At 36.7% G+C, this 14,030-nt stretch overlaps 1 protein-coding gene across 1 annotated transcript; it reads left to right on the forward strand.

The window, feature by feature from the left end:
• Positions 1 to 7,130: 7,130 nt before the first annotated feature.
• On the forward strand, positions 7,131 to 7,832 carry LOC114191163. The gene has a single exon (XM_028080344.1). It carries the CDS (start codon positions 7,131 to 7,133, stop codon positions 7,830 to 7,832), a length of 702 nt encoding a protein of 233 aa, XP_027936145.1.
• Positions 7,833 to 14,030: the final 6,198 nt, after the last annotated feature.

Genomic DNA, 14,030 nt, shown 5'->3' on the forward strand with positions numbered 1-14,030 from the left:
ATGCACTGCAAAACAATAACCTCATGGTTTCAATTCAATTTCTTCAGGGAATCTATACCAAAAGCTTAGTTAGACATGGAATTCAAAAAATAACTCAAACAGAAACGAAATTGCATTATTAGAGTAAGAATAAGGAAAGAGTGAACAAACAAGATTTTTATTGAATGGGACGAAAACCCTAAGTTGGGTGGTTATCCAATGGTCTCAAATCACCAAAATCAAAAAACCCCAAGGGGGTGTTCTCCTAAAAACGTAAAATTCGAATGGGGAAGGAGAGTTTGTCTCAAACCCTCCCAAAACCCTAAAAACGTGGTGTTCTCCATTCTGCCACTCATATTTACAACAATGTCATTAAAGGCTTTAGAATTACAAAAATCTCACTCTAGGCCCAAAATGTTCGTCCAATGACGTGGGTAAGTTAATTGATATGGCAAAGACGTGGCAATGATGTGGAAATGACGTGGCAACTCTCTATTCACCTTATGATTAGCATCCAAGCTACAAAATTGTTTCACAAAATACCTAAAAATAATTAGAAACACAAATTACACCAATTAATGCCAAATTAATCAAAATTCATAATAATGGCCCAATAAAGCCCACCGGACGAAAATGCACTACAGATAGATAATTAAGCACTAAACATCCATAAAGATGAACATAACAAGGCAATGAAATAAAGGAAAATAATGACTCATCACAAATCCTTCCAATTCAAAACAAAACTTCAAATAAAGACAATTATTACATCTTATTCAAAAACATAACAATTCCAATTGCTTTCCAAAAACTCCCAAAAGCTTCCTCGTGAGACTCCTTAGTATTATGCTTCTCCAACTACATCTAAATCAACATTTGCTCCCGTATAACACAAGTTATACAATCATTACACAAACACAAACAACATGCAAGGGTGAGCTAAGTAGATAAAACATTTCATAACAATATATTGTCAACATATCACTCACCTAATATGATCACATATATTCATAACTCAACAAATTCATATTATCACCAAGTAGTATTAAACGGTATGTCATTCTCTCATAACCAACCATTTATCTTTCTTGCAAAAACAACATCTCTTGAAAAAGGTCATTCACTTGCTTTCCATAAGACTTACAAACAATAACTCCACCTGTTACCAAAGCCTTAGGTAAGAGAATTATTGCTAAGCTCATGCCAAAGCCTTATGGTTGAAAGAAACTCTTTTACCTGGCTCACCAAAGCCCTTTGGGTAACAGAACCAACCTGGCTTTATGGTTGGAAGAGAATCTAGACATCATCACCATATACATACATACATACATATAACATCATCATATGATCAACCATACCTCAACTCATAATGTGAATTCATCATTAAAGAACTTAGCATATCACATCATACATATATCATCACCATAGGACCTCTAATCACATTTGGAACAAGCAAAACACACAAAACAAGCAACTTGACACTCAAAACACCAAAATATGTATCAACTCATAAAACACAAGTCGCCCAGTGACCACCCTGCCTCGAAAAACTCTCACCCCATGACCACACTGTTCGCCCAATAACCACACGAGTTGTCGTCCAATGACCAATTTGTCTAACCCAACGAGCGCGCAAGTCGTCCAGCTACCACTTTGTTTCGCAAAAATCTCGCCCAATGGTTAACCTTGTCGCCCTACGACCAGACAAACGAAAAATAACGCTTTTTTGCACACAAAACCTTCTCCATTTATAACTTCACATAATTGAGACTATTAAAATCACGTAAGATATCCACCCTTTACTTATACATTTGCCAACTTTTAAACCACATAATATCATAACTAAAGAACCATCTAAAATTGGATTGAAATTTCATATCACACTATGTCCAATAAATTTAGGCACCATCAACACACCAAAAATAATTCCCAACAATTTAAACCACAACCAAACTTATTACTTAGATAGAAAATTTTGCAACAACCAATCATGCATTCAAGTTAGGATACAAATCACATATTCCACAACAGTCTAAGACAAAATTAACTACTTCACATGGGAAATTATATTCCTAGAGTTACATATATCTCCTCATAAAAAAAAAAACTCCATAGAGATGGACAATGTAATCATTATTCTTAAACATTCTCTTGCGTAAAAATCCAACATTTAAAACCTAAAAATAATTCTTATTCTCATTTCAACCATCCTTTTTTCCCAAAATTAATTTACACGAGCACCTTAACATTTATTCACAAAATTCTTCTAGCACAAGTTACTCAACATATAAAAGAATTATCAACACCCAATTTCGTCCGGCTAAATAAATAATAGAATAAATAATAATAATTCGTTTTTTCAAAAAAGGGTCAAAAATAAAAAAATAAAAAAGTTTTCTCTTTGGTTTTTTTATTTGTCTAAATAATAATAATAACGGGATAATAATAATAATAAATTAAGAAAGATTTTGTTTTAATCTTGTATATATTTTCTTTTGAGGCTTTGTTTTATTTTAGCCCAAAATACTCTATATACCCACAATATTTTTCTTGCAACTAACGGCAGCCCAATATTTAATTTTCGCACCCTCACTCTATGCTTTGTCGTTTCTGCTCCAGATTAAGAAGTTAGTCTAATAATTAGAAATAGAATATGTTCTAATATTTAGAATTATTTACTCTGACGTTGTGCTTTGATTTTATGACACCTCCTTTTCCATATGAGAAAAATATTAATATGTTTCTCAAGAATATCTTTTTTTGTAATTATAATTAATCTGTCCTGATCACGTTTGATTTTGTGCTCTGATTTTATGACACTTTTTTTCCAGATAGAGAAAGTAGTAATATAATTCAAAATAATATCTCTTTTACTAATTAAAATCAATTTTGCTGATCACGTTTGATTTTGTGCTCTGTTTTTTTTTCTATAATTTGATTCCCATTTTGTAATAATATTAAGACCAATTCTTGCCTTTTAAAACTCGTTGTAATGAAGGCAGACCTTTATTACGAGATTACATTAGATTTATAATGTTGTGTATATAAACCCATCAAAAAAAGAAGAAAGGGGAATTTTTTTCTCTCTCAAAAATTATTCCTGGAGACCTCTGTTACCCTAAGCACACATTCTCTTTTAACCATCGCACATAAAAAACCCACTCACCTTCAATCGCCACCCCCACGTGTTTCTTAGTGTTCCAACACAACTATTGTAAGTACGATCTCCCGTTTAGGTTTGCAAAATTATTTTTTTATCGTGTTATGCAGTATTTCTCGAGGTGTGTTTTTCATCTTGGTTGAATTTGATGTTTTCACTATTTCTTTTTTATATGGAAAAAAACATTATTGTCATGCTTTTTGGGGTTCATTAGTTTTATAATTAAGGTTTTGTTGATTGCTTTGGGTTGTAAACGTTGTTGCATGAATAAGTGAGTGGTATCATGTTTTGACATTGTATGAATATGTTGTGTCATATTTTTTCATGTTAAGCGGTGTAAAACTTGTTCATATTAAAATAATATGTTTAATCCTAAACGTTATGTCATAATCTTTTATTTATTTATTTTCCTAATGTTTTCATAAATTGTGGATATATAATAGTTACATTTTGTTGGGTATCAATGTCTTATTTCAGAAGTTTTTTTTCTTTTTTAAAGGAGGTAATAACAAAAAAAATAATTTAAATACCCTTTTAACTTTTAAAAATGTATAAGTGCTCGTGTGGTCATATTTTTTTATTAATTTATTAATTTTATTTTATTTATTTATATTTTATTTATTTATTTCATTTTATTTTATTTATTTTTTTAAAATAAATATTTAAAGGAGACCACATCAATTTGTATTTTAATTAAAGGTACCGTCTTAGGATGGGCGTTGTAGGGTGCTAACACATTCCCTATGCGTAATTAACTCCCGTATCCCCAATCTCTATTTTCGTAGACCTTGCTCCTTTTTTATGGTTTTCCATAATTTCCTATAATAACTATGGTGGCGACTCCAAAACTCTGTTTTTACAAATTTTGTTTTTTTTGGTTCGTCATCCCGTCCCGATTTCGATTGTGACAGATGGTGACTCCACTGGGGACTTTAGAAAGTTAGGCCATTTAATTAAATATATAAATTGATGTGGTTGTTTCAATTTTTTTTTTTTTTTTATTGTTTTTACTTTTTTCTCTTTTTTTTTGTTTTTTTCGTCTTATATTTATTTGTTTTATTTTATTTTATTTCTTATTATTTCTTATTATTTATTATTATTATTGTGTATTTTTTTGTTAATTTTGGATGATGTTTATTTTATTTTATCTATTTATTTATTTATTTATTTATTTATTTATTGTTCTTATTGCTTTATTCTTATGCTTGAATTTTGAATCCTAGGATAGATGACTTTATTATATATATTTGTCTTTTTTTTTTCTTTGTTTGTTTGCAGGAAGGGGTTTGGGTATGCATTATACTCCCTTCACACACACTATGTGCATGACATGAATGGGGCCCTATACCCAGGCCTGAGTAACTTTAGAAATAGAGGGGATTGTGTAGCAGTGTCACAGTGGATGTACTTCCCAAGTGGTCATTGTGAGAACCCCAGCTAGAGTTTGTTTGCTTCATTGGTACTCCCACCTCTTGTTGTTTAGCAACTGTCGTGGGAAATGTCATGAAGTGGGCCATAACTCTAGTGACCTTGATATTTAGGCATTAGGAAACCATCCTAGTAAGCGCATGTATTTTACCTTAGATCCATTAGGCACCAAACCCAATGGATAAGGCACAAAGGGAGATATTCTTTTTTTCCTCGTTTCATTTTATTTATTATTATTATTATTATTATTATCTTTTTTTTAATTATTTAATTATTATTTATTTATTTTTTTGTTTTTTCTTTCTTTCCTTTTGATTTTTGATTTAGTAATAAAATAATGCATGAAATATTATTGCATCTATATATTTATGTTTTCCCATGTCATCTCATCATGTTTATTTAATTTTAGGTTCGAAATTATAAAGCTGTGTTTAAGTTTAAAAAGAAAAGGAAAATTAACATGGAATCTGAAGTCGGGGGGCAATTAGATTTTGTTTCTTTGAAGAAAAAGTTGTCCATTAAAGTTGTAGAGGGTAATTTGAGTAATTTAAGAGAGTTAGCTGGAAGAATGAAGACCATATCAAGGAATACTTTCAAGAGGAAATATGGGAATTTATTAGGTTTGCTGAAAGTGGAAGTTATGGTTGCAGCACTCACAGCTTTGGCCCAATACTATGATCCACCGTTAAGATGTTTCACCTTCCGAGATTTTCAGTTAGTACCCACAATAGAGGAATTTGAGCATATCCTGTGTTTGTCAATGAAGGGCAAGGTCCCCTATAGATACTCAGACCAACATATCTCAACCGTCACGTTAGCAAGGATCTTGAAAGTGCATCCTGCTGAGCTAGAAGGTAAAATGATTACCAGGGGCAATTCGAGAGGCATCTCTCAAGGGTATTTGGAGTGGCATTTGCGGCAATTGGCTGAAGAAGGTTTTGGAGAAACATTCATGGATGTGTTAGCTCTCACACTCTACGGAGCCATGCTTTTCCCTAACATGGAGAATATCATTGACCACACCACCATTAATGTGTTTGTGGCTTACAAAAATCATTCAGAAAGCCCAGTTAATGCAGTTTTGGCTGATATGTACGGAAGTCTAAACCTTTGCCATGAGTTCAAGAAGAAGAAGATGTTATGTTGTTTACATGTGTTGTACGTGTGGTTCATCTCAAGAATTAATAAGGGCATTTCAAATGTTGAAGGTCCAGTTGAAGAAGTTTTATTGAACAAGTCAGAAATTAAAGGGGCAAAGGATTGGGCCTAGTTTTGTGCAAGCTTGAATGGGGGAAAAATCAGATGGTGCCTTCCTTGGCAATCTAGGTAACATATCGTGTCATGTGGAAATTTTCCTAATGTACCTCTCATAGGCACAAGGAGCTGCATAAATTGTAATCCTGTGTTAGCTCAATGACAATATGGGTATCCCATTCGGGGCGCTCCAAATCCAGGAGCTTTGCTGCCCATATGGACTCATTATGAGGAACGAGTTTCCCCCGATTTAATTCAACAAATCAAGTGTGCTTGGGATGAGGTTATGCGTGTGGAGGAAGATCCAAGGTCTTTGATAATTGAGGACAATATCTCTTACAATCGATGGATTATGGAGAGAGTTAAAGTGATAAAGCTACCCTTCAAGTCAGACTTCTCTCCTTGAGAACAACCACAACCAGCAGAATCTGAGGAAATGACAATCCTGAAATGAGAAATAGAGGTAGTAAAGATGAAAAATGATGAGTTAAGTAATGATCTCCAGAGGCTCCAACAAGAATGTGCAGGCCTTAGGCGTGATAATGAAGAAAGGACAAGGATGTACCAAGAGCTATTTAGGACACTAAGGGAAGAGAGGAATCATTGCTTCAGAGTTAAACAAGATCTTGCTGCAGCCAACGTCGAATTAACATTAAGGGCTCAAGAAAGAGATGCAACAACTTCATCTGAGTACTATAGGAATCAAATGTATGAAGAGGTTAAGAGAGATAAGAAGGAAGCATTAAAAATATTGCACGAGGCCCAGATTAAGATAAATAATATGGAGCAACAGATGAAGGAGATAATGATGACCTATGATATGAAGATGAATGAAGAACATCAATATCAAGCAGAATCTGAGAAAAGATATCAAGAAATGATTGCCCAGATGAATGACTACACATTGGGGCATGAATGGAATATAAGACATTGGAAGAAAAGTTTTTCGCAATTGGTGGCCTTGGCGAATGGAGCCATCGAAGACATTCCACGATTACTATCTGAAGCTAAGTCTGCACTGCCAATCTTTAATCCTCCGAAGAAGATTGAGACCTTTTTAGACCACAGAAAGAAATTAATAGAAGAGATGAAGAGCATGATATCTAGGGCTAGAGATTAAGATTTTCTTCTTTTTTTTTTTGCATTTCATTTATGAGCTTTTTAGAGGGTGGGATTTGTATTGACTCTTTTCCATGTTAATTTACTTACAGCTTTATAATTTTGTTTAATAAATTAAACGTTTTGCATTGTTTTTCCTTCCTTTTCTTTTTCTTAAATAATAATAGAGCAAAAATAATAAAAAACAAATATGGAAAAACCAAGGCATCCCTACAGGACGCGAGCAAATAGAAAGAATATGGAAGATTGGGAAACAACACAAGAGGCCGTGAAAGCAGATATCTGTCAACTAAAGGACAAAGTTGGTCAAATACTGGAGGCCTTGAAGTCCCTAAAGGCATCAGGAGAAGCTTCGTCGGCAAAGGGTGAGGAAAGTACTTACGACGGTCCTGTTACTTTCCCAGCATACGGATTGCCATCTGGTTACACCCCACTTGTTGGAGAATATTCAGAGACTGAGCATGCTTCCTTCTCATTCCCAATCAATACTCAAGAGAATGAAACGACTACCTTCACGGGACCCCGAGAGATTGTAATGCCCAAGCCTTTAAACACCACTATCGGTGTTAACTCTTTGGACAAGATTAAATCACATTCTACTATGCAGGCCGTATCAACTGAGGTTGAGGGAACCAAAACTAAATTAGAAATTTTGGAAAAACGACTACGAGCTATTGTAGGAGGTGGAAACTATGGGTTTGGCGATGTTGCAAGTTTAAGCTTAGTTCGTGATGTAACAATACCTCACAAGTTTAAGGTTCTGGAGTTCGAAAAGTACAAGGGTACCACATGTCCTAGAAGCCATCTAACCATGTATTGTCGAAAGATGGTTGCCCATGCTTATGATGAAAAATTACTAATCCACTTCTTCCAAGACAGTTTGGCTGGGTAGCGTTGAGTTGGTACACCCACTTGGAGGCGTCTCGCATTCGCTCTTGGATGGATTTGGTAGATGCTTTTCTGAAACAGTACAAGTATAACATGGATATTGCGCCAGATCGTTTGCAATTGCAGAACATGGCCAAAAGGGATGCAGAATCATTTAAAGAGTATGCCCAACGATGGAGAGAGCTTGCTGCTCAAGTGGAGCCTTCTCTTCATGATAAGGAAATGGTAGCAATGTTTGTGAGCATGTTACAACCACCGTTCTATGAACACATGGTAGGGAATGTATCTTCAGTTTTTGCCGATATTATCATCATAGGTGAAAGGATAGAGATTGGGTTGAAGAATGGAAAGATTGCATATAGTCTGCTCGCGGCTACAACTCCTAAAAAGCTCGGTTTCAATCCAGGGAAGAAAAAGGAAGTAGAAGTGCACGCAGCATCCACAGTACCAAGGTGGGAAAACCAAGCCCACACTTAAAATTATCAACGACAGGTGAATCAACATCCTTATGTGACTCATACAGCAGCTACCCACCAACCACAATCTCCGCAACAGGGATTCAATCAGCCACTACACGCCTCAAATAACACTTGGAAAACTGAGGCTAGCACAAATCTCAACCAGCCTTTAGGGCAAATCGCTAGTCCCAGAAGGAATCAAGAAAGGAAATTTGTTCATTTCACTCCTATTCCTGTGACTTACACGGAGTTGTTGCCAGATCTACTCCGTAATGCTTTAGTAGCCATTTGCCCGATGAAGCCCTTGCAACCGCCATATCCTAAGAATTTTGATATAAATGCCAAATGTGATTATCACGGAGGAGCCATTGGACACTCTATCGAGAGATGTTGTCTTTCAAACACAAAGTGCAAGCTCTAATAGACTCAGGGTGGTTAAAATTTCAATAGGATAAACCCAACATCGAGGCCAATCCCCTCTCTGGGCATGGTAATGCTTCGATAAATGCTATTGACCTCAATGGACCCAAGTTGGTAAAGAATGTGAGCGAAATTCGGAGTTCACGAAGGGATATTTTTGAGGCGCTACTAACAGCAGGATTGTTGGAAGGATAATATAACTTGAATGAGGCATGTGGGTTCCATCCAGGTGCTAAACACTCCATTGAGTCGTGCAACAGGTTTGAGAACTTTTTGGAAGATTTGATCAATAAGAATTTCGTACAAGTGTTGTGTAGGAGTAAGGAGGAAGAAGTTTTTGCACAAACCAGTGAGAAATATGTCATGTCGCCACCAAAGCCATTGATAGTTCATTTCGCTAGATCCACTTTTGCACCAACATCTCCGAAAAGACAATCTGTTGTCATCCTATCACCTTCACCCTTCCCATACAAAAGTGAGAAGGCAGTCCCATGGAAATACGGTATACATGTGTTAGGAGAGGGACAACAAACAAAGAATCAATCAGCTGATGGGGAGCCAGTTGTAGAAAATATATCAGGCGTAGGAGGAATGACAAGAAGTGGTCGTATCTTTACACCACCTTTTTTAAGGAAGGACGTAGTTGGCAACGAGGGAATAACAACAGGAGAAACTAAAGAACTCTTGAAAGAAAAGGACGTGCAAACACAAGAATGACCTAAAAAAGAGGAAAAGCAAGAAATATCTGATGTAGAGGCTTGTGACTTTTTAAAGTTCATACAACAAAGTGAGTACAAAGTAGTAGAACAATTGAAACGCATGCTTGCTCGGATTTCCCTTTTGGAATTACTTATGCATTCAATCTCCCATAGAAAGATGTTAATGAAGATACTCAACAAAGCTCATTTGGATCAGAATATTTCCCTAGACAAGTTTGAGGGAATTGTTGGCAATATCACTGCTAATAATTACCTTACCTTTACTGATGACGAGATACCTACTGAAGGTAGAAGATACAATAAGGCGTTGCATGTATCTGTGAAATGTTTGGACCATGTCATGGCAAGAGTTTTAATTGATAATGGTTCCTCATTAAATGTGATGCCAAGATCGACGCTAGAAAAATTGCCATGTGATGGTATGCACATGAAGCCGAGTGCCATGATTGTAAGGGCCTTCGATGGAAGCAAGAGGGAAGTAATGGGAGAATAGAGTTGCCAGTTCAGATCGGTCCTTATATCTTTCAAATAATATTTCAAGCCATGGATATTATTCCAGCTTACAGTTGCTTGTTAGGTCGCCCTTGGATCCACTCTGCGGGAGTGGTGCCTTCAACATTACACCAGAAACTGAAATACATAATGGGTGATAAACTGGTAATAGTGTCAGGTGAGGAGGACCTCCTTGTGAGTGGGCCCTCATCATCTCGTTACATTGAAGCAGCAGAGGAAGCCTTTGAGACAGCTTTCCAATCACTAGAAATTGTGGGGAATGCATATATTGAACCATTTTCGATGATCCCACACATGTCTTGTGCTTCCCTCATGATGGCCAAGGTTATGCTGAAAGAGGGTTACCAATATGGAAAAGGGCTTGGTAAAAATAACCAAGGGCTAACTTTCCCCTTAGAGGTCTTTGAAAACAAGGGTAGATACAGTTTGGGGTACAAGCCTACTAAAGAAGACAAGAAGAGGCTGTTAGAAAAGAAGAAGGAGCGAATCTTGGCTCGCATAGAAGGTCGAGAACGAAAGATAGGGAAGATTCACATATGTGATATCAAGAAAAGCTTCCACAACGCTGGTTGGGTTAACACTTGTCAAATATAAGCTATCGAGGGAGGAAGTGGATCTGAAAGCTTGAACTTCGTGTGATATTGCCCTCCAGACGTGCAGCTGAACAATTGGGAGATAACAAATTTACCAGTGATGTTTAATTTGGAAAAAATGTAATAGATTTAGTTTATCATTTTGCTTTACTCGCGGTTTTAGGATTTAAGACTTTTTTGAGATGACCGTTTTTAATCTTTAAATCTTTATGCTCAATGTGACAATAAAATCATTTATAATTGACGTTTTTTGTTTGTTTCATTTTAAATATCCATTTTATAAACTCAAAAATACAGATATGATGATGGATGTTTTGAAAATGTTAATGTCGATTTCCCTAATTTTGAGCACCTCGTTGATAATATGGAAGGTGATTATGAGGATGAATGGGAACCTTCCCCTGAAATGTTGAGATTAGTGGAACAAGAAGCTAAAGAGATAAAACCCCATCAAGAGAATGTTGAAGTGCTCAATTTAGGAGATGTAGGAGAGATAAAAGAAGTGAAAATTGGCACTGGTGTAAGGAAAGAAATACGAGAACAATTGTGTGCTCTACTAAAGGAGTTCAGGGACGTTTTTTCTTGGTCATATAATGACATGCCAGGACTGGATACTAAGATAGTGCAACATAAACTACCTCTCAAGCCAGAGTGTCCTTCCGTCTTGCAAAAGTTGAGGAGAATGAAACCAGAAATGTCCTTGAAAATTAAAGAAGAAGTAAAAAAGCAATTTGATGTTGGTTTTTTGGCTGTGGCGAGATATCCCCAATGGGTAGCAAACATTGTACCTGTGCCTAAGAAGGATGGGAAGGTTCGAATGTGCGTTGACTACCGAGACTTGAACCGGGCCAATCTAAAGGATAATTTTCCATTACCGCATATCGATACTTTGGTGGACAATACGACCAGATTCTCGTTGTTTTCATTTATGGATGGTTTCTCGGGTTATAATCAGATCAAGATGGTGGCTGAGGATATGGAAAAAACTACCTTTATTACATTGTGGGGAACCTTTTGCTATAAGGTGATACCTTTCGGCCTCAAGAATTTTGGGGCAACTTATCAAAGGGCGATGGTAGCTCTTTTTCACGACATGATGCACAAAGAGATTGAAGTTTACGTGGATGATATGATCGCTAAATATGAATCTGAAGAAGAACACCTTGTCAACTTAAGAAGATTGTTTGAAAGGTTACAAAAGTTTAAACTCCGATTAAATCCGACTAAATGCACATTCAGTATGAGATCAGGAAAGTTATTGGGTTTCATTGTTAGCCAAAAGGGGATAGAGGTTGATCTTGACAAGGTGAGGGCAATAATAGAAATGCCAATTCCCAACACGGAGAAGGAGGTGCGAGATTTCCTGGGCAGGCTGAATTATATTGCTAGATTTATCCCCCAATTAACCGCTACCTGTGAACCGATCTTCAAATTGTTGCGTAAAAATCAAGCTCTAGAATGGAACGATGATTGTCAAACCGCTTTTGATAAGATCAAGCAGTACTTATAAGACCCGCCAGTACTGCGACCACCGGAATCCGGAAGACCCCTTATTTTGTACTTAACTGTACTAGAGGAATCCATGGGTTGTGTGTTGGGCCAACATGACCAAACCGGGAAGATTAAGCATGCAATATACTATTTGAGTAAGAAGTTCACAGATTGCGAGAAAAGATATTCTATGCTAGAACAAACTTGTTGCGCACTAGCATGGGCAGCCCATCGTTTGAGACAATACATGTTGAGTCATACTACATGGTTGATATCCAAGATGGACCCAATAAAATACATTTTTGAAAAGCCTGCTCTCTCTGGGAGGATAGCAAGGTGGTAGATGCTTTTGTCAGAATATGATATTGTATATGTCACTCAGAAATCCATCAAGGGTAGCGTTTTGGCTGAGTATCTAGCTCAACAACCCATTGATGATTATCAACCAATGCAGCCTGATTTCCCGGATGAAGATATCATGGCTTTGTTTGAAGAGAAGGAGGGAGGCCACGATGAACAAGCATGGATATTGTTGTTTGATGGTGCATCTAATGCATTAGGGCATGGAATAGGGGCAATACTTATCTCTCCGGAAAGTCAATACATACCAATGACAGCAAGAATATGCTTTAATTGCAAAAATAATATTGTAGAATATGAGGCATGTGCCATGGGAATTCGAGCAGCAATTGAATCAAAAGCAAAAGTTTTGAAGGTGTATGGCGATTCAGCTTTGGTTATCCATCAGTTGAAAGGAGAATGAGAGACCCGAGATAAGAAATTAATCCCTTATCAAGCTTACATCAAGGGGTTGATAGAGTATTTTGATTTTATAACATTCCAGCACAGTCCTCGGGAAGATAACCAATTAGCCGATGCTTTAGCTACCCTATCATCAATGTTTGAGATTGTTCCAGACAGAGAGCTACCCATGATCAAAATGGAGAGTTATGAGGACCCAGTGCATTGTCATTTCATTAAGGAGGAGTCAGATGGTAAACCTTGGTATTTTGATATCAAACATTATCTTGAAACTCGAGAGTATCCTGAAAGGGCAACCGAGAATGATAAGACAACTTTAAGAAGACTGGCTGCTAGTTTCATTTTAAATGGGGATGTCTTATACAAAAGAAATCACGATATGGTTCTCCTCAGATGTGTGGATGCAAAAGAAGCCGAAGTGATATTGAAAGATGTTCATGAGGGCACTTTTGGCACACATATGAATGGGCATTCGATGGCCAGAAAGATTTTGAGGGCTGGTTATTTTTGGTTAACCATGGAAAATGATTGTTGCAAGCATGTGAGGAAGTGTGAGAAATGCCAAGTATATGCTGACAATATTAACATGGCACCCACAACCCTAAATGTTTTGACATCACCATGGTCTTTTTCAATATGGGGAATAGATGTTATTGGAGCCATAGAACCAAAAGCATCAAATGGACATCACTTCATTTTAGTTCCAATTGATTACTACACCAAATGGGTAGAGGCGGCCTCTCATGCCAGTGTGACCATAAAAGTAGTGACGAATTTCATAAGAAGAGAGTTGATTTGCAGATATGGTTTGCCTAACAAGATCATCATTGATAATGCTACCAACCTAAATAATCAAATGATGGTAGAATTGTGTACAAAATTTAAGATTCAACACCATAATTCTTCCCCTTACCGTCCAAAGATGAATGGGGCAGTTGAGGCTGCTAATAAAAATATAAAGAAGATTATACAAAAGATGGTGGTCACGTATAAGGATTGGCATGAGATGCTTCCTTTTGCTTTGCATGGACATCGCACGTCAGTACGTACTTCAACCGGGGCAACACCCTTCTCTCTGGTATATGGAATGGAAGCAGTACTCCCTTTTGAAGTAGAGATCCCATCCTTGCGAGTATTGATGGAAACCCAATTAGAAGGAGCAGAATGGGTTCAAGCCAGAGTTGAACAGCTTAACCTCATTGAGGGAAAAAGGTTAACTACGGTGTGTCATGGACAATTATACTAA

This window comes from Vigna unguiculata, chromosome 7 (assembly GCF_004118075.2).
Source record: "Vigna unguiculata cultivar IT97K-499-35 chromosome 7, ASM411807v1, whole genome shotgun sequence".
NCBI classification, from domain to species: Eukaryota; Viridiplantae; Streptophyta; class Magnoliopsida; order Fabales; family Fabaceae; genus Vigna; species Vigna unguiculata.

Excerpts from the sequence above, each read along its gene's own strand:
- LOC114191163 (XM_028080344.1), top strand. The coding sequence starts at position 7,131 with ATGGAAAAACCAAGGCATCCCTACAGGACGCGAGCAAATAGAAAGAAT.